We start from the raw sequence: 19,099 nt of genomic DNA, 5'->3' as shown, positions 1-19,099 counted from the left end.
CGTCTTCCCCAGTCAATGCATCAAATACATTGATACAAACCAGTGACTATCAATACATGACAATATCCAGCACAAGCATCTACAACCAACCCAGAAGGTCTTTACCTGTCTATCATTGTTCATTTGTTTGGAATATACAAGTTAATAGCCAATAGCTGTCAGTAAGCCAAGCTATAGATCAGCAAGAGAAGCCAATAACCAACAGATCAAGTTAACAGCCAACAAGACAAACCATAATCCAGAAAAGATGCCAACAAGACAATTGAGGAGCCAAGCAGATCAAGGCAGGGCCCAGGGTCAGGCCACCTCACCCATCACCTAGTAAAGAAATCAAGAATGGTATTCACACATATCTGCAAGCAACCCCTGTCATACCCTAGAAAGGCAATAGTGTCTTGCATCAGGGAACTGAAAAAAAGAAATTACTTTAAAATGGGGACAGGAAAATGCTTCTTTAAGTTGTAACTAGAGTTATTTTTGCACTAGAACAACTGTTAAAGCTCCTGTCTTTACAAAGTTACCAAATAAAAAGATAGAGTCATTACAGCACTGAAGGAGGCCATTTGGCCCATCGAGTCCATGTTGGCTCTCTGTCGAGCAATCCAGTCAGTCCCATTGTCTCACTCCGTCCCTGTAGTCCTGCAAGTTTATTTCCCTCAAGTGCCCATCAATGACACGTGCTATACTCGTTTTCTTTGTTGCTAAAGTCTCATGATTGATATGTCAAAGCAAAGTGCAGTCAAGGGTTGCATGCAAACATTGGTTCTGTTGCAGGCCTCCTTGGCAAAGCAAGGCTGCCTCATGCTGCTGTGTGTGTATAATGAGGTTCCTGTTTGCTCTCACAGAGGAAGAACCTGAAGGAGGTATGCAGCTCAGTGGTTGCTTTGATCTCAGCCTGTTTCCGTGCCAACGTCCAGCACAGGTGATAGAAAACCTTTATACTTCCTTCCCAACCCAACTGAAGCCATCAACTGCACTCAAACAAGCCTTTTACATTGCATGAGCTTTAGACAGTCCAGTAGAGCGGTGTTGTGTTTATGGTTGATTCTGCGTCCAAATATTTGTCTGGTGTAATTTTGCATCAAGTCTTAATGTTAGATTAATTATTTATTTGATTATTATAGATTTAAGACATTAGCCAACCCAATACCTTATGCACAAGCATCCAGGGAGAGAACGCATTTTATTTGCATCAATGTTCCCTTAGAAAAGCTGCAACTATCTGTGTACTGCAGACACATTCGTCGGCACATCTTGATGTTTCCTCGGATTGTAGGCCTTGTTCCACTGTTCAGGCTTCTCAAAGAAGAGAGATATACATAGATGGACATGCAAAGATTACATAGAATTCACAACATAAATACAGGCCATTCAGTCTAACTATTCTGTGCTGTGGGTTCTGCTCCACATTAGCCTCTACCCTGCCAAACCCCATCAACACATCCTTCTATTCCTTTCTCCCTCAGGTGTTTCCTCTGAAATGCATCTGTGCTATTCATAGAATCATAGAACTAAGTCATAGGCTCGGATTTTCGCGGAGCCGTGGAGACCGCACAGACCTTTAAAAATGGCAGACAGGAACCAGATTCAGAAGTCCCACCCCTATTTCTGACAGACCCCATTTTTGCCAGTGGGGGAAAGGGGGCAGGGCATGACTCACATGAGGGAAGCCCAAACTCAGCTGGACAATTTGAACTCAGTATTGAGTTCAAACAGACCCCATTTTTGCTGTAGTTAGGGCCTTAACCCACAGTGTAGGAGTTACACATTTTTAAAGTAGCCATAAATGTTCTTGAAGCAAAGATAATTTCTGTAAAACTGTTAAGCTGTCCAAGTTATTCAAATCCCCAACCTTTTAAAAATTAAAAAAAACTGCCTGTCACAGTGAGAGTTGAAAAAACTCAAGCTGTTTAGTCATTTCAATTCCAAGGCCTTTAAAAATTTGCGGGAAAAAAAGCCTGCCTGTATTAGTGAGAGCTGAAAAACTCTGTTAAGGCAATTACAACAGCTGTTTGTTAACATTACCCCAAAGATTATCATTATATCAAAATTAATGGTTGGTTGCTTTCCACAACCTACAATTATCCCAGTGGGGTGTGGGAGGTTGTAAATTCACAGTTTGACTGACAGCTCAAAGAGATTATTGCAGGATTAGCTGGTTTTGATGTGGAGTACATGTCTGTTTCAATAAAGGATTAAGTTCTTGAAGGTCTTTGAAAGTTTTGAATGGACTTTCATGAATGGAAGTTTTTTTCATTATAGTCAAAGTTACAATAGATATTTAGATTTTATTTTATTTCATCTCAACATGGCTCCTGCTGTTTGCCCATGGTAGATACTGGGTGAGTTGGCTTGGAGTGTGTGAGGATGGTGACTGCATTATCTGTGACTCAATGTTTATTTGTGTGATGCTATGTTTAAGTATCTATCTATCCATGTGCCTATCATTGAATGCCTATCTATGGCCAGAATTTTTCCATCGGCGAGTTGGGGGTGCGGCCCACTTGCCGACCCGAAAATGACGTGGGATGATGTCGGGAGGAACCCCGGACATCATCCCACCCCATTTAAATATTCAGGAAGGCAGGCGGACAGCGAAATCAGCTGTCCACCCCCCCGACCTGTCACTGGCCAATTGAGGCCATTGACTGGATAATTAAGCCCATTAAAGGCCCTGCCCGGCCAACCTTAAGGCTGGCGGGCAGGCCAGGAGCCCCGGCGGGCTTCTGAAAAAACATGAAACCTCATCCACTGGCGGGATGAGGTTTCATGTCTGTTTTTAAAAACTTTAATAAACTTTATGTGATATTTATTAACGTGTCCCATCTCGTGTGACATTGTCACATGAGGGGGACATGTTAATAATTTTTTTATTTTTGTATTTTTTAAGTTTATAAAACTTTCAGTGCTCTCCCTGAGGCAGCACTTAATCTCAGGGAGATGTGCACTCTTTCGTGCACTTTGACAGTTGGGGAATCCCTCCCCCCACCCCCGCCACAGGAAGCGCTTCCCGTCAGGTGGCCCGCTGGGCGAGCCTTAATTGTCCCGCCCCCACTCAAAATGGCGGCGGGGCCTGTTTCGGTGACGGTGATCGGCTGCCCGCCTGCCGCCGAGCCGGTGGGGCCCGCCCGCCCATCAAGGGCAAAATTCTGCTCTCTGTATCTGTTGAGAAATCAGGAAAATATAACTGTTAAAATATATCTTTGCACCCCCCCCCCACCACCATGTTGATGCTCCTGATGCAGCCCCCATGTAGATTTTTACATTGAAGATAAATCTAATGCAGAGTATATTCTCCCTCTAACTGTCTCTCTTTCTCTGCATACGCTAACTTTACCACAAGAAGAGGAACAGCAATATGATCAGGAAGGTGAGCACTCCATCAATTACTACTTTTGCATCATGAGTAAAACCCTTGGCACAAACAGCAAAGCACAGTGTGCTCATAACTAACTTTCAAATTAGTACGTTCATATCCTCTTTATTCCTGGTTGCTATTCGGTAACTCTTGGATTAAGGGCCATGTCTTCCGCACTTCTTTAATTAAAAAGATATCTTTTATCAAGGTTGTTCTAACTGTCTCATGCTGGTCTTATATTTTTCACTCACCAATTTCTGCCTCTCATTACTGCCTATGGTGATGCTCCCTCTCTGCAGAAGTCGAGCAACCTGAGGTAGAAGGTAAGAAACAGTGATATTTTCTCATTTGATTTAAGAGTGCCTTCGGGTCAGCTAATGGCAGACCACATTATGATATGGATAACTTTTTTTTTAAAAAAAAGCTATAAAAATGACCCCTTGGTAATTGTGTAGAACTCGAAAGATGCGGGATTCAAAAAGTTCACAAATATTAAATTTTATTTTCGTAGCTTTACTGGAACCTCGTACAGATTCATTTAATGGGGAATTAATAACATGGAAACATCTACGGTTTTGACTTTCTTAAAGGCTGCAATAGTCCAAAGTTATCACTCTAAAATGTACGTTTAGAGATGCACCCTTTTATCCGATCAAGAAATGTGCTGACACCAAGATTATATGAAGAAGGCACAGTTAGTCAAGTGTGAAACATATCCCAGCACCTTCACGAGAGATGGAAAGGAGCTAAAAGAAGACCATGCGCCAGTCTTTTTTTATATATATATATATATATATATATATATATAAATTCTTGGGATGTGAGTGACACAGGTAGGGCCAGCACTTATTGCCCATCCCTAGTTGCCCTCGAGAAGGTGGTGGTGAGCCGCCTACAACTGAGTAGCTTGCTGGGCCATTTCAGAGGGCAGTTAAGAGTGAGCCACATTGCTGTGGGTCTGGAGTCACGTGTAGGGCGGACAGAGTAGGATGACAGATTTCCTTCCCTAAAGGTGAACCAAATGGGTTTTTACAACAATCTGGTAGTTTCATGATCTATCAATCATGATAATGAGACTCACATTTTATTTCAGATTTATTAAATTTATGGAATTTAAATTCCTCCAGTTGCCATGGTGGGATTTGGACACATGTCTCCAGAGCATTAGCCCAGGCCTCTGGATTACTAGTCCACTAACATTACCACTTTGTTACTAGTTGACTATTGTGTTAGTCTACACATTTGACTTTTGCAACCATGACAACCATCTTGTGGGCAAGTGACATTATGAAACCTACAGGACAACCACCAATGCATGCTGATGCATTAACAGACATACCCATTGAATAGTTCCACTTAAATCTGAGAGTGTTTTGGTTCGAGTCTGTAATGTGGCTTGTGACAGGGTATCTCCGAAAATCACACTGAGATCCTGACACTGGGGTACCTTTCTTCTCTGTCAATTCCTCACAGTCATCCCCATAGACTGCTCAAAAGTTTAAACAGACCATTCAGCCCCTCAAGCTTGTTCCTTTTCATATCATTTCAAAATACAGCTAAACCTTTCTTTACCGCTCTTTTTTTCCCCCCTATCTCCCCTTCAAATGGAGTGGAGACCATAGGAATATTATAAACTGCATTGCAGTTTCCATATAGTGTTGTTTAAGCCTGAAGGCAAGGTTAGAATTCAGTTGCTCTAACCAGGTGGTGAAAGGTACTTGCAGTGTGAATCACTTGACTGCCTGCAAACGCACATGAATGGTGTGACTCAGGAAAATAACTGGTGCAGAGTGCTTTGAGTGAACTGATTCAGAAATGACCTGTCAGACTAGGCCCAAGTGCTATGTTATGTTGCTCATGTAGACCATCTCTGGCACACACGTTGCTATCACGCAGAGCTGGGCTGTTGGCCAAAGGGGTTAATGAACACATCCCGTGTTTTATAATTACATTTTGGAACTTCAGATAACACTCGGGCCAATCTCTGTCTGATGTTTGTCCTTTTCAGACTTCTTTAAGAGCTCATAATGATGTTTTTGAATGAGATTTGGAAGCAAGTTCTCTCCAAAATTAACATTTCTTCTGTTTTTGTCCCCCCACCCCCCACATCGTCCACAGAAGAGGAACGGCCAAGACCGAAGTAAGAACTTTGAATTTACACTTCATGCACCCGACTCCAGCCCTCAGAGACATTGGATTTAAAAATCGATAAAAATCGTCTCTTAAAAGAACACGTGGCATAATATTAAAAATACACTTTGATAGATAAATGAATTTTTCAATTTACAGAATGTTTATTGAATGAGATCAAGAGATTCTCAGTTAATTTTTGTGGTTCTCCAATACACTTTACATTGTACCTGGCCTACCTTTCACCTCTCCACCTGTTTTCTATCTTTCTTTTCTGAAGACACTTGATTCTTGTCAAGTTTCTTTTCAGGACCTCAACCAGGTGGCCCATTGTGTGCTGTTCATGTGTCACCCCCTGATGGATGAGTTTCAACAGGCAATTTAACCGTAGAGGGCATTGCAACCAAGCCCAATCTCATCTCCGTCCAACATCCACACTCTCCTGCACTGCCTCCAGGGTTTCACTTTTCCTTTCCCCGGCACAGGGCAGTGTGGCCAATTGTGGTGGGCTAACAATTTGAGATATTTTTTAAAAATCAGTGCCTTTCTATTTTTAACATACTGATGACATATATGCAAACAAACATGGACAGAGATGGACAGGTCGGCAGGGGATAATTTCAACCCAAGCTACCCAGCAGAAAACCCCTGGTATCAGGTGGAATGCTAGTTTTACACGCTGCCTAATTTTGGTCTCCATTGGCTTTAAAACCAGCACTGCACCTGATCCCTTCAGTTTCTGATGGACGGGTTTGATTAAAATTGAGCACAAATTTTATCAACAGGACCTCACAGCTCTGACTTATTGAAAATGGTTTCACAAGTGCTGACAGTTCTGAAAGTAATGCTCCATTCTGTCTCTCTCAGGCTCGTTGTCCCCCAGATTTCTTGTCCCAAAATCCCTGATGGAGAAAGGGTTGACTTCGATGTAAGTTCGCACTGGTAATCCTATTTGGTTTTGGTGTTATTTTTGGTCCATGCTCATAATTGGGTTAAGTGGTCTAATTGGTCCAAGGTGCACAAGTCCAAAACTTAAGAGTGGTATTGTAACACTGAGTGGTGTGTTAAAGCATGATTGCTCAAAGCCATGGAACCACAGACAGGCATTTGACCCTGTTCCTCAGAGCCATGGCAGTGGGAGGCACTGAACAATGTCTGGTGCTTGCTTGCGTAAAGGGGCAAAATCAGAGAGCAGATTAGTGGTTCCTAGCACCTTGTGTTGCCTGGCTACAGGGAGACACTGGCAGTAGTTTGGGAATAAACCATCAGCCTGCTTGCATTTTCAACAGGGGAGATGTCAAGGCCAATTGGAATGAATTTTCCAGAAGGAAAATTGTATGAATTATGCAAGGAAGAAAAATATCTAAATTTTGCTGATGGTTTTGGCTCCCTTTATTAAAGGCCAAATCCTTTAGGATATGGAACTAATAGGGACATGATAATGGATAACTTGCTAGAGTGCCTGGAATGATGGAAAAACTAAAATTAAAATGAGACTTATGAACGAGGTATATGATAAATCTAAAGCTAGTAATGCAAAGAAAATTGAGCGATATTGACCTGCAACTCACTGCCCTCAAGGGTGGTGAAAGCAGAGACGGTTAATTAGTTGAAAAGAAAATTGGATGGGAGCTTGAGGGAAATAAACTTGCAGGCCTATGGGGATAGGCCTGGAGATAGAGTGGAGGAATGGGACTGACTGATTTGCTCTATGGAGAGCTGGCATGGACTCAATGGGCCAAATGGCCTCCTTCTGTGCTGCAATGACTCTATGAAACAATGGATCTGTAGTGTGCCCTATTTTAGGACAGCAGATTTGGTAAAACAAACAAATAGTACTTTGTCATCATGCCAACTCTATATCAGACAAGCCTGGACTGATATTTACTGAGCATTGATTTATTGTTCTTTTCCCCTTCAACCTCCTCTCTTTATAGGACATTTACAGGAAGCGCATGGAGAAAGATCTTCTGGAACTACAGACTCTGATTGAAGTCCACTTTGAGCAGAGGAAAAAGGAGGAGGAAGAACTGATTGCCTTGAAGGAGAGGATTGTAAGTGTTCTTGGAACTTCTCCATAGTTCATCATTTCTAGCTCCCAGTGTGGAAAGCAAAGAAACAGTAAATCTTGGATAGATAATGTTTTACATATAAATGTTTTATTATATACTCAAGACACCATTAATATCCTTGGTAGGTCCCAACAAATAAGAGCCTTTCAGTTTCACTAAAAAGCACATTCATTGATTCTGAACAATTGCTGACCTTCCAATTTACTCACTGTTGCCATAACGAACATACAAATTAGGAGCACAAGTAGGCCATTCAGCCCCTCGAGCCTGCTCTGCCACTCAACAAGATCATGGCTGATCCGATTGTGGCCTCAATGCCACTATCCTGCCTACCCCCAATACCCTTGATGTTACTCACAATAAGAGGTTGTGGTGGAAGTATTAATCCAGGCTGGTCTTTTGGTTAAAGCTGGTTTATTTTCAAGACAACTCCTCAATGCTACTAACTTCCTAGTAGCTTCCACACAAAAAAAAAGTTCCAGCTGTATCTTTGTATTCTATTTAGATGGGATAATTAATGCCCATCACCTGTTTAACTAGCAATTGCCATATTAACAGGCTCTACACACACCTCTTCCAACACACTTAATAATTTCTTAGAGCAGGCACTTCTGGTAAAACAGGAGGTGTCAGCTGTGGCTCAGTCCATAGCACCCTCGCCTTTGACTCAGAGGGTTGTGGGTTCATGTCTCACTCCCGGAAACCAAGAACTGTGATTGTACTCGAAAGAGTTGCAATCTGTGACTGTTGATAACTCGAAAGAGTTTCTGGTAAAACAGCCTGACAGCTGGTGACTTGCATCAACCCATTTTATCTCTTTTCTTTAACATCTCTTTTATGCTGGCTAGGTCTATTCATAGCCTTTTCTCCAGTGACACTTTTTGTGGAGTGAACGTTGTCGCAAAGAGAGTGGTTATCAACATAACATTCTACGGGCAAACTTTTCCCACATTGCCCCTTATATAATATTTCTGTCAGTACATTGGATAAGTAAACCCCCATATCTAATGCTTCTACCAAGGCTAACATTTCAGCAGCTAAGGTACTTTTCACTACCCTTTTTATTTTCTTGGCCTCCCAAGCCAGTGGGCAACATTTATCATTCTTTCCCACCAAGAATATGATAAACCCTGCAGTGCTAGAGTACCCATCTGGAAGATTAGCATGTGAAGCATTACTAAAAATGACCAACCTCATATCTTCTGGACCACCCAAGGCTGGAAACTTAAGCACATCTCTCCGAATTTAATTTTAAGTGTTTTATTTGCTTTCAGAACTTGCTCAACTGTAGCATATTTCATCATGATACTCAGCTGCAACACATCATAACTAGCGTCAGGCCTAGGCTGAGTGCACAACCAGTTCAAAACTGCCCAATCAAACTTCTCAACTGTTCCATTTCTTCCTTGGTAGCAGGATCCTCTGGGGGTCTACCACGAGTTATTGGAATATAATTAACATTTTCTAGATAAGATTGTCGATTCAATGTCACTCCTAACTTGCTCTGCTGAATGTCTAAAGCTATGTATTCAAAGGCCCCAGAAGCCTGACTTCCGACCTGGAATTCCTTCTTTATCTTCTCGATTACCCATTGTTCAAATTCTACAGATCCTCCCCACAGGAAATCATCAACATGCCTGATAAAGATTCCAGCTAGTTTCTCCTTATGGTACCAGTAGAACATCATAGGGTCTGCCTCTAACTGAATGTAACCGGTTTTCAACAGGACAGACTCATGGAAAAATACCATCAACCCATAAACACACTTGTTCAATTTCCATAGCTTTCCTTCCACATCCCCGGCTTCTTTGGGTGGTTTCAAAAAAAACTTGCCTTTGAAACTTCTCCCCCTGTAAAAACGCAGCCTTCATATCAATCGATTTGCACTCCCAGGAATAGGATGCCAAAATAGCTAAAAAAGTCTTCAAACTCACTTCCCTCGTGGTAGGCGAGTCCACTCTGACATCCTGATCCCCTAGTCTCTCTTCAAAGCCTCGGGCTACTAATCTCGCTTTGGCCTTATATGTGACATCTGGGAGCACCTTTTCTGTACAGATCCATCTGTGTGATAAAGCTGGCTGTCCTCTGTCAGGTATTTCACAATATACCCCAAATTCCTTCCAACTTTCTAACTCTTTCCGTTTGGCTTCCTTTATCAGCTTACTTTCCAATTTATTAGCAGCTACTAGAATCTCTGTCATAAGGACTTCTCCTTCTATTTAGATTGCTAGCTTGCTTTCTAGTCCTTCTTGTTAAGCTACGGCCTCTACTCACATTCCTCTCCCTTTCTGGACTGCTACTATATGATCATCTTCCCATGTGATCAGAACTCCATTCGCAAGTCAGTGATTTTTTTCCTAGGGTCACGGCCACTTTCTGGTCCACTGTCAGAACTCATACTGCACTTTCTGGGTTTCCACATCTTTACCTCGGTTTGCCAATCGATAGGTCTCATGAGACAAACTCCTTCTTCCCAGGAATCAGTCAAGTGGACATTCTCTGAGCTGCTTCTAATGCAATCTTGTCCTTTCAAAAATAAGACCAAAACAGTACACAGCACTCTAGAGGTGGTCTCTCCAATGCCCTGTACAACTGCAGCAAAACATCCCTACTTTTATATTTTCTGTCTTCCTCTTTCTTGAGAAGAAAAACAATGACAGTTATTATTACATAATTTGGGGTGGCGTGGTATGTAGCAGTATTTTGTTGGTCAGTGTACATATGGTCCTAGTGGAAGAATACATGTTTCACAACCACCTTTCATCTTGCAGAAATAGCCCTACTGTAAAACATAATTATTGACTTAGAGGGCATATTGAAGCACAACCCTACAGCTAGACTGATTATCGTAGGGTTGCCAACTGTCCAGAATAGTCTGGGAATCTCCAGGAAATGAAGATTAATTTCCTGGAGTCTGCCATGAAGAACTTGGGAAAAGATCAGACAGATTCTGAAGGAATTTGTGTGGTTTTTTTTTTGTTTGTATTCGTCGAACCTTTTAGTTCAGTACAAAAAAATTGGAAATGGAAGGAAAGGGCTGCTAGACTAGGGCAGCCAGTTGGAGGTGGATTTGGTGAAACCTCCAGGAATACATTCAAGCAAAGTTGGCAACAATCTGGGGTGTTTATGATTTCCAATCGACAATTCCACCGGGCAGTGAAGGATAGAACTGGAACCAATCTTTACACATTTTTGTAACCTTTTATTTACAGAGATACACATTGCAAACGTGCATCTCCTAACCCAACAATCACCGTTTCAGTCTGTTCCTATATATAAGAGCATAAGTAAATCCCCAGTTAATGCTCACCACCTGCATATAATTGAACATAACGGGCTGGATATGTCCTCCAATGGCGGGAAGCAGGAGTTGGGACAGGGGGAACAGTTACTCATTGGGATTTTCATGGGGGAAACCTCGTGATTGTCATGTAAACAGGTTCTCATTCAATCAAAGGCAGTAGTTGGGTCACAAATTTGGAGGGACAGTCCTCCATAGAGGCCTTTCAACTAGAGAGGCTATGATGGAAAGTTAGTAACAGAGAGTCGTTTATACATGGAGGCATCCTCTCCAATTTTTTTACATCCTTAATTAAAAAATAGATTCAACAGCCGGGCCACAATTGTGGAGGGAGGGAACCCCTCTACAGGGGACCTCTGGCTGCTCTCACACTCAGGCAGACAGGGAGGTCAGCCTGGAGCACAGCCCCCACTCCCCTGCCTGGCCTCCAACCGGCACCCGCCTCCAGGCACCTAAAGTGGCCCCCATCAGTGAGGAAACTGGAGGAGGACTGGAAAATCCCTATCGGCTTCTTAATTTGGACTTAATTCTGCTCTTAGTGAGCCAAATCGGCCACCCACCACGCTTGGAAGACCAGATCCAGTCTCCACGAAAATAGCCCAGATGTGGGATGGAACCCCGGCTGCCGGGGATAATTTTCCATCCTACTCCCCCTCTGATAACCAAAAATCCAGCCCAATTATGCACCAGTAACACCAGTGACTCAGCGAGCTTATCCACTCTGTCACTGAACCGTGCAGACCGGACTTGCAGAGATTTGCCACGGTGGGACTGTTTTTGGCCTCAGCATCCCCGCTGTCAAGGAGGGGAAAAAGGCCACAAAATTTCTGCTTTTAGATTCTCATCCAACAATCTCTCTTTGAATCGTGGGGATAACGGGACCACAAGACCACACGAGTAGGAGCAGGAGTAGACCATATGGCCCATCGAGCCTGCTCCGCCATTCAATACGATCATTCCTGATTTTGGGCTTCAACTTCATTTTCCCGCCCACTCCCCCATATCCCTTAATTCCCCGAGAGACCAAAAATCTGTTTATCCCAACCTTAAACATATTCAACAATGGAGTATCCACTGGGGTAGAGAATTCAGGCGTGGATAGAATACCCATTCCAGTTGAATATCCTACTAACACCCACTTTCAAGACTCTTGTATGATGAGTGGCTGCTTGGGCAATGTACCAGGGGCATCCAGTAACCATGAGCCTGTACCCAGTAAATAGTAAATGCCTTAATCAGAGGAGGGGAGCACACTGTGGCAGTCAAGTTGCAGCTGTTTTAACATGCTATGTAATCCTATTGTGCATACTTACACTCACATATAAATAGAATCCCCATCCCTGGTGAGTAATTCTTTCTATTACACACACATTAGGTTCAACTTGATCAAATTGACTTCACTTTGCAGCTGTCGAATGGAAAGAAGGTCTTTTGCCTCATTGACCTTGATGTATGCAAAGCGACTGTCACATGTAAGGACATAAGAAACAGGAGCAGGAGTTGGCCATTTGGCCCATCAAGCCTGTTGCCCCATTCAATCAAATCCTGGCTGAGCTTACCACGTTCCCACCCTATCCCCATATCCCTTGGTTCCCTTAACCTAATCATCTCAGTCTTGAATATACCCAATGACTGACCATCCAGAGTATTGTAGGGTCGAGAATTCTAAAGACTCACAGCCCTCTGAGTGAAGAAATTTCTCCTCGTCTCAGCCCTTATCATGAGACTGTGGCCCTTAGTTTACTAACATAACAGCAGCTGCCTTTGAAATAATTCATTAGTTGCGAGGAGCTTTGGATGTGAAAGGTGCTATAATATGCAAAGTCTCTCCTTCTACAGACCCTTTTCTGAGGTCCCAAGGTCCGATCACTGCATCTATCAGAGGACGTAACCTTAAAATTAGAGATTGGCAGCCTGGGGCGAGGGGGGCTTGGGGGTGATGTGAGGGGTACACTTCTTCACACAAAGGGTGGCAAAAATCTGGAACTCTACTTCAAAAAGCTGTTGAGGCTGGGGCTCAACTGGAAAATGCAACACCGATGTAGATTTTGTTAGGCGAGGGTATTAAGCGGCACGGAAGCAAGGTGATTAGATGGAGTCATAGACTCATGAGGGCGCAGAAGGAGTCTATTTGGCCCATTGTCCATGCAGGCTCTCTGCAGAGATAGCGAATGAGTCCCATTCCCTGGTTGTATCCCCATAGCCCTGCTAGCTTATTTCCCTCAAATGCACACCCAATTTCCTTTTGAAATCATTCAATGTTCTCCGCGTCCACCACCCTCCTGGGCAGCGAGTTCCAGATTATTATCACTCACTGGGTAAAATATCTCTTCCTCATGTTTCCACCCACCCAACCCCACCACCACCCGGAGTTAAGAAACACATCAACCATGATCTAATGCAAGGGAAGACCAGATTGGAGGGGCTGAATGGCCTCCTTCTGCTCATGTATTCCTACGTACTCTTTTCCGGCTTAGCAGTCCCTGCGCTGTGAGTCTTAGCCAATCACTCGGGTTTCTAAACTTCCGGTTGCACGTTAATTTACAACACAAGATATTTTTATTCTATTTCTAGGAACATCGGAGAGCGGAGAGAGCAGAACAGCAGAGATTCCGTGCCGAAAAAGAGCGTGACCGCCAAACCAGGCTTCTTGTGAGTCCTTCCTTTCTCTGTTCCTTAGTGTCCCCTTTCACTATCCTGCATTTAATACTATCCACATAGACTGACTATTCCCAAAACCCCTACGGTTAATCTTTTTCTCCTTTCATTACCAATTAAAGCTCAAATTTGACATGACATTAAGTGCAAGACCAACCAGTTTCTTCCATTTACAGCGTGCGTGGTGCCCACTACACTTGCCATTACAGGTTATGTTTACAATATACACTTAGATATTTCATGTCAATTTTTGGAAACAGGAAGAAAAAACACGCAAAGAGGAGGAAGAGGCCAAGAAGCGTGCGGAAGACGATGCCAAGAAGAAGAAAGTCCTGTCTAACATGGGTGCACATTATGGTGGTTACCTTGTTAAGGTAGGGACTTAGTCAATGCCAATGTGATCACCAATGTGAATAGCACAGTAAGGTGCACTGTTATTAAAGGGCAATGAAAGGCCAGCCTTCCCAAAGGTTTCCTTAACACGTCCATGAAAACAATGCTCCTTTAAATTATAAGTAGCTGTGTTTACTTTGTGTTCTGTCTAACCTATTGGGAGGAGTGAGATTGACTACGTCGCCATAGTGTATGAGGATAGCTGGGAACCGGTTAGTTGCCTGAAATAGAAAGAGAAATTGTTGGAAAACGTTCAGCGGGTCAGGTACCATGGGCAGAATTTTACGGCCCCTCCCGTCGGTGGGATTTTCTGTTCCCGCTGAAGTCAATGGAGTTCTGAGCGGCTCGCTGCATCTTCCGGCCCTGCCCCTGCCACGATGGGGCCATAAAACTCCCCCCCCACCCCCCCCAAACCATGTGCGGAGAAAGAAAGAGAGTTTAACATTTCAGGTCGGTGACCTCTGATCAAAAGTGGAAAATGTTACAGATATAGCTGGTTTTGACAAGGTAAAAGAGGCAAATGGAAATCCCTTTGGAGAGAAGAGCTGAATTTCTTCAAGGTGGGCAGTCCTGGAAGAGAGTGACATTAAATTAAACAATAACAGCCGTACAAAGGTTAGCTCCGTTGTTAGATGGCTAGCATGTGTTTCAGAATAGTGCCAACAGCATGAATTCAATTCCTATTCTGCCTGAAGTAAACTTGAGACCTGCTTCCTCACCTGCCCCATGCTTAACGTGGGGTGGTGCCCCTCAAGCCATATCATCGATTGTCCCTCTCTAATAGGGAGAGACGCCTATTGTCCTTCATGGGCATTGGCTATAACTACCCATCGACTGTACAAAGGCAAAAATATTGTGGATGCTGGAAATCTGAAATATAAACAGAAAATGCTAGTTGTCTGTTGGACAGTGAAGCCTTGCTCAGGTCATGGCCTGGGAGCATCCAAATGATGTTTCCTGATGGTCAATCACCATAAGTTCTGGCCCAATCAAGATGGTGGAAGAAGAGGAGTCAGGGATGCACTTCAGACCAGAATTGGAGGAGTGCAAAGATGTTGGAGAGTTGTAGGACTGAAGCAGTTTACAGAGCTAGGAGAGGGCCATGGAGGGATTCAAGCACTCGGCTGAGAATTTTAAATTCAAGACATTGACAAACCTTCAGAGGAAGTAATGTGTTTACTTTTCTGTTTGTTGCACAGGTAGAGCAGAGAAGAGGCAAAAGACAGACAGGGCGTGAAATGAAGAAGAAAATTTTGGCGGAGAGACGCAAACCCCTCAATATCGAACATCTCAATGATGAAAAAATGAGGTAAAGCCATTTAGATCTTATCTCCGAATCCTAGGGCTGAGTTTTTAAAATAGGTCGGAGTCCAGATTGAAAGTCGGCAGGTGTGCATTTTGGCGCCTCTGCGAAGGTTCTCACCATGACCCTTGACCCCAAGCCATTTTGAGAGAGGCCAACTCATGGTCGGATTGGCGACCCACTGCCATTAATTAGATGTGATTGGGGTATCTTTTAAGGTCTCATTCCGGTGCCAAGTAGGATTTCTAGTTAACAATGTGACTCCACGCCCACAGCAATGTGGTTGACTCTTAACTGCCCTCTGTAATGGCCTCGCAAGCCACTCAATTCAAGGGCAATTAGGGATGGGCAACAAATGTCGGCTTTGCCAGCGGCATTCACATCCCATGAAAGAATACATTTTTAAATAAAAGGTTTTGGATTTAGGAATTTAAACTCAATTAGTTAATAGATCTGAAATACAAAGTAAGGCCGGAATTTAATGTTGGCGCACAAGGCAGGTTTGGTGGCAGGGTGGGGCATTTAATCAGGCGGGAGGCTGGTGGGTAGGGACTGTGCCGCCTTCCTGGTTATGCCCCAATTAAGCCCGGGGTGGGAAGGCTCATGGACAGACTTCCCTCCCCTCTGCCAATTGAGGTCCTTAAGTGGGCAATTAATGTGGGTGGGGACCTTGCACTGCAGAAAGCCCGAAATCCAAGCCCTTTTGAGGTTGCTTGTGGGCTTCTGGAATGATGGGGAGCAGTGGGGTTGTGGGGTCCCTCGTCCAAAGTGCCTGACCGAGGGACCGGGCACCAGGAAAGCGGGCCCTGCTGAGAAAAATCCCCCTGCCCTTGCTGCTGATGCTCCCCCGTCCCATTCCCCGTGATCCACACGCTGCAATCTCCCACTCCTGCCAACAATCACCCGTGGCCTGGGTCACCCAGCGACTCTGGGCCTCAGGTGAGTGCAGTACCGGCAGTAGCCACCACCTCTCCGGTGATGCTGTTGAGCAATGCACAGCTGCCACTCCCTGATTGGCCGGCAGCTCTTGTGGGGCAGGGAGTGGTGGGCTTTCAATCCCCATCCCAAAACCCCCGTAGTCCATGATCCCAGGAAAGGCCTGCCACTTGCCCAGTTAATTTCCTGATTGGCACGTAATTCAGTGGGCCTTCCTGAAAATAAACGACATGGTGCTCTCACTGGCTTTCCAGCCAGCAGGCGAGATGCCCATTGCCTACATTAAATTCCGCCACTCGTCTCTGTAATAATGACCTCGAAACTACCAGATTGTCATTAAAAACCAATCTGGCTTATGTTATGACGCGATAAATGATGTGTGCCCAGCGGATCAAAGCCACAAGGGAAATTTGATCACGCTATCACAAGAGTTTTGCAATTTGTATTTATTTTGAGAGGCATGCCCTGAGCTCAGAAGTAATAAATCCGCCAAGACTTCAGAGATTTTTAAAAAAAACTAAATTAAACATTTATTAACAAAAGAAAAGATTTCGGGCACATACATAGGTCTACAAATTGCTATTATAATAACTCCTAAACCCCTAATTAATCTGGTTTCCAGTTACACCCCCCGTTAAGGCAACAGTAAAAAAAAAATCGATTTTAAACGGATCCAGGCAAGTCAACACAATACCCCGGACAGTAGAATTACGAGAATTATACTTTCGTTACATTCATTAGTGTCCCTTTGGACCTGATCTGGCCTACACGTCACTCCAGACCCACAGTAATGCGGTTGACTCTCAACTGCCCTCTGAAATGGCCTCACATGCCATCTAGTTATATCAAACTGCTGCAGAAATAAGCACTGTGGGTGTACCTACACCACGTGGATTGCAGTAGTTCAAGGAGGTAGCTCACCACCACCTCCTCAAGGGAAATCAGGGATAGGTAACAAATGCTGGCTTTGCTAGCGGCGCCCACATCCCAAGAATGAATATTTTTTTTTAGAAATGGCAGCCCTCCAATGGCCATTTTCCATGTGTGGTCTTAGACAGTGGACACCAGTGGCAGACTATTCAACCCTGGAGAAAATCATTTCAACAGGAATCCTAACTGATTTTTTTTCTTCCCCTCCTGCCCAACCTCTGCCTAACCCAAAGGAACTGAGGCCAATTGCTGTATCCCTAGCGCGACCACAGCTCAGACAGGCTTACGGAGCAAGGAAACCTGGAACCTTCTGGTCTCTGTAGGGCACTACTTACTCAGCAAGGTGCCTCATTTCCAGTGTTATTTCTATCTTTGCACAGGGAGAAAGCCAAGGAATTGTGTGACTGGATGTACCAGCTGGAGTCTGAGAAGTTTGACCTGATGGAGAAACTGAAACGACAGAAATATGAGGTACGTGATCTAGCCAGACCAGGATGTCCCTCGCTAGAATGAATTCCAATCACGAGTCACATCTAACAGCACTTGCTGAACAATCCTGAGTGCGTTAATAGCTACACTAACAAACAATTTGAGATAATCAGTCAAGCTGGTAACATGGCTCATTTACACTTGCTAGAAGCAGCAAATTCATACATGGGGACCCATTCTCTGCAAACAAAAGGAATATGTTCAAGCCTTATTCCTTTTTTGAATCACCTGGGAGCTTGGGGAGCTTGCAGTTCCCCATTGCTTTCTCCATGGCAAAGCCTCAACAAATCAGAGTCAACTTGCCAAGCAATCAGCACTCCTTTCTCCTGTAGTAGAAATTGTGATCATTTGAAATTTGGCATTCTTGCATTTGTCCTGATGAGTGCACGATGAAAAGTTTCGGTAATGTGTGTCTCTCTTTTCAGCAATATTCAAGTTCTGTATTACCAAGCAACTGAAATAACAGTGTCTCTGTCTTAATGGCTGGCATCTCCAGGGCTAGGTGGCACTTAGATGCTAGACTTCTCATCTCTGGAATTTGGGTACAAATCCTGCCTAGAATGACTGATGGTTTATCATGGTTTATTGGACTAATAAGCTGCAAAGTGTCCAGTGTGAAATGAGACCAGATGATCTCAAATCTAATTCCTGATGGGAACAACTAGCTCTTGAGGGGACTTTTTAAAAATTCATGGGATGTGTGTGTCGCTGGCTAGGCCAACATTTATTGCCCATCCCTAATTGCCCTTGAGAAGGTGGTGGTGAGCTGTCATGGTCCATGTGGTGCAGGTACACCCACAGTGCTATGAGGGAGGGAGTTCCAGGATTTTGACCCAGCGACAGTGAAGGAAAGGCAACATATTTCTAAGTCAGAGTGGTGAGTGGCTTTGATGGGAACTACAAGGTAGTAGTGTTCCCATCTATTTGTTGCCCTTGTCCTCCTAGAATACAGCAATTGTGGGTTTGGAAGGTGCTGTCTAAGGAGTCTCGGTGAGTTCACACAGTCACAGGTAGAGCTCTTACTTTGATTGCGAACCCTTTTGCTAGTCCCCAACAAATTTTCTGTTGTGTTAAATCTTTTTAAATATATACCAGTAGGTTGGAGCACAGGATTTCTGGGTCATGCACCATAGTTGAATTTGTTTCTTTTCGTGTTCTAACAGGTATGATAACAGATTTATCTGCTTCAATTTTTTTCTATGGTTGGTTTATTTAAAGAGTTATTTCAACTAACAGCTTCTGTTTCCTCTAGATTAAAATTCTTCATAACAGGGTTCAGATAGTTGTTGAGCAGTAAGTATGTAACATGTGTGTGTAATGTCATCAGAATGCCATTGTGCACGGACTCATTCACAAGAGCAAGAGCAATTAACCATGATATTAGACAAAAAATCTGGATCCCTGAACAGCACTGTCTAAAAAGCTCTCCTGCGTTCACGATGACAGGATTGCTACCGCTGCAGCTGCAACACATGTTGATCTCAATATACATTCCTCATCAAGGTGTCCCATTGTTAAACAGGACTGTT

The 19,099-nt window shown here is 43.7% G+C and overlaps 1 protein-coding gene across 3 annotated transcripts in view; it reads left to right on the top strand.

The window, feature by feature from the left end:
• The first annotated feature begins 848 nt into the window (after positions 1 to 848).
• The window catches only part of tnnt1 (troponin T type 1 (skeletal, slow)), a 29,202-nt gene continuing 10,951 nt past the window's right edge, over positions 849 to 19,099 (top strand). Inside the window, exons 1-10 of one of the 3 annotated variants that reach the window (XM_078531758.1) lie at positions 849 to 863; positions 3,347 to 3,370; positions 3,658 to 3,681; positions 5,477 to 5,498; positions 6,356 to 6,416; positions 7,426 to 7,542; positions 13,436 to 13,513; positions 13,780 to 13,893; positions 15,112 to 15,221; positions 17,462 to 17,552. In XM_078531758.1, the coding sequence (XP_078387884.1) occupies positions 7,444 to 7,542; positions 13,436 to 13,513; positions 13,780 to 13,893; positions 15,112 to 15,221; positions 17,462 to 17,552 (492 nt within the window). In that variant the 5' untranslated portion in view covers positions 849 to 863; positions 3,347 to 3,370; positions 3,658 to 3,681; ... (1 more) ...; positions 6,356 to 6,416; positions 7,426 to 7,443. Of the gene's footprint in view, positions 864 to 3,343; positions 3,371 to 3,657; positions 3,682 to 5,476; positions 5,499 to 6,355; positions 6,417 to 7,425; positions 7,543 to 13,435; positions 13,514 to 13,779; positions 13,894 to 15,111; positions 15,222 to 17,461; positions 17,553 to 19,099 lie in introns of those variants that run through there. The other 2 variants (XM_078531757.1, XM_078531759.1) reach the window with 2 other exon arrangements.

The sequence above is a fragment of the Cetorhinus maximus genome, chromosome 29 (assembly GCF_964194155.1).
Source record: "Cetorhinus maximus chromosome 29, sCetMax3.hap1.1, whole genome shotgun sequence".
In the NCBI taxonomy this organism is placed as follows: domain Eukaryota; kingdom Metazoa; phylum Chordata; class Chondrichthyes; order Lamniformes; family Cetorhinidae; genus Cetorhinus; species Cetorhinus maximus.
Note: the sequence above shows the minus strand (reverse complement) of the source record. Positions and strands in the feature narration are given on the sequence as shown.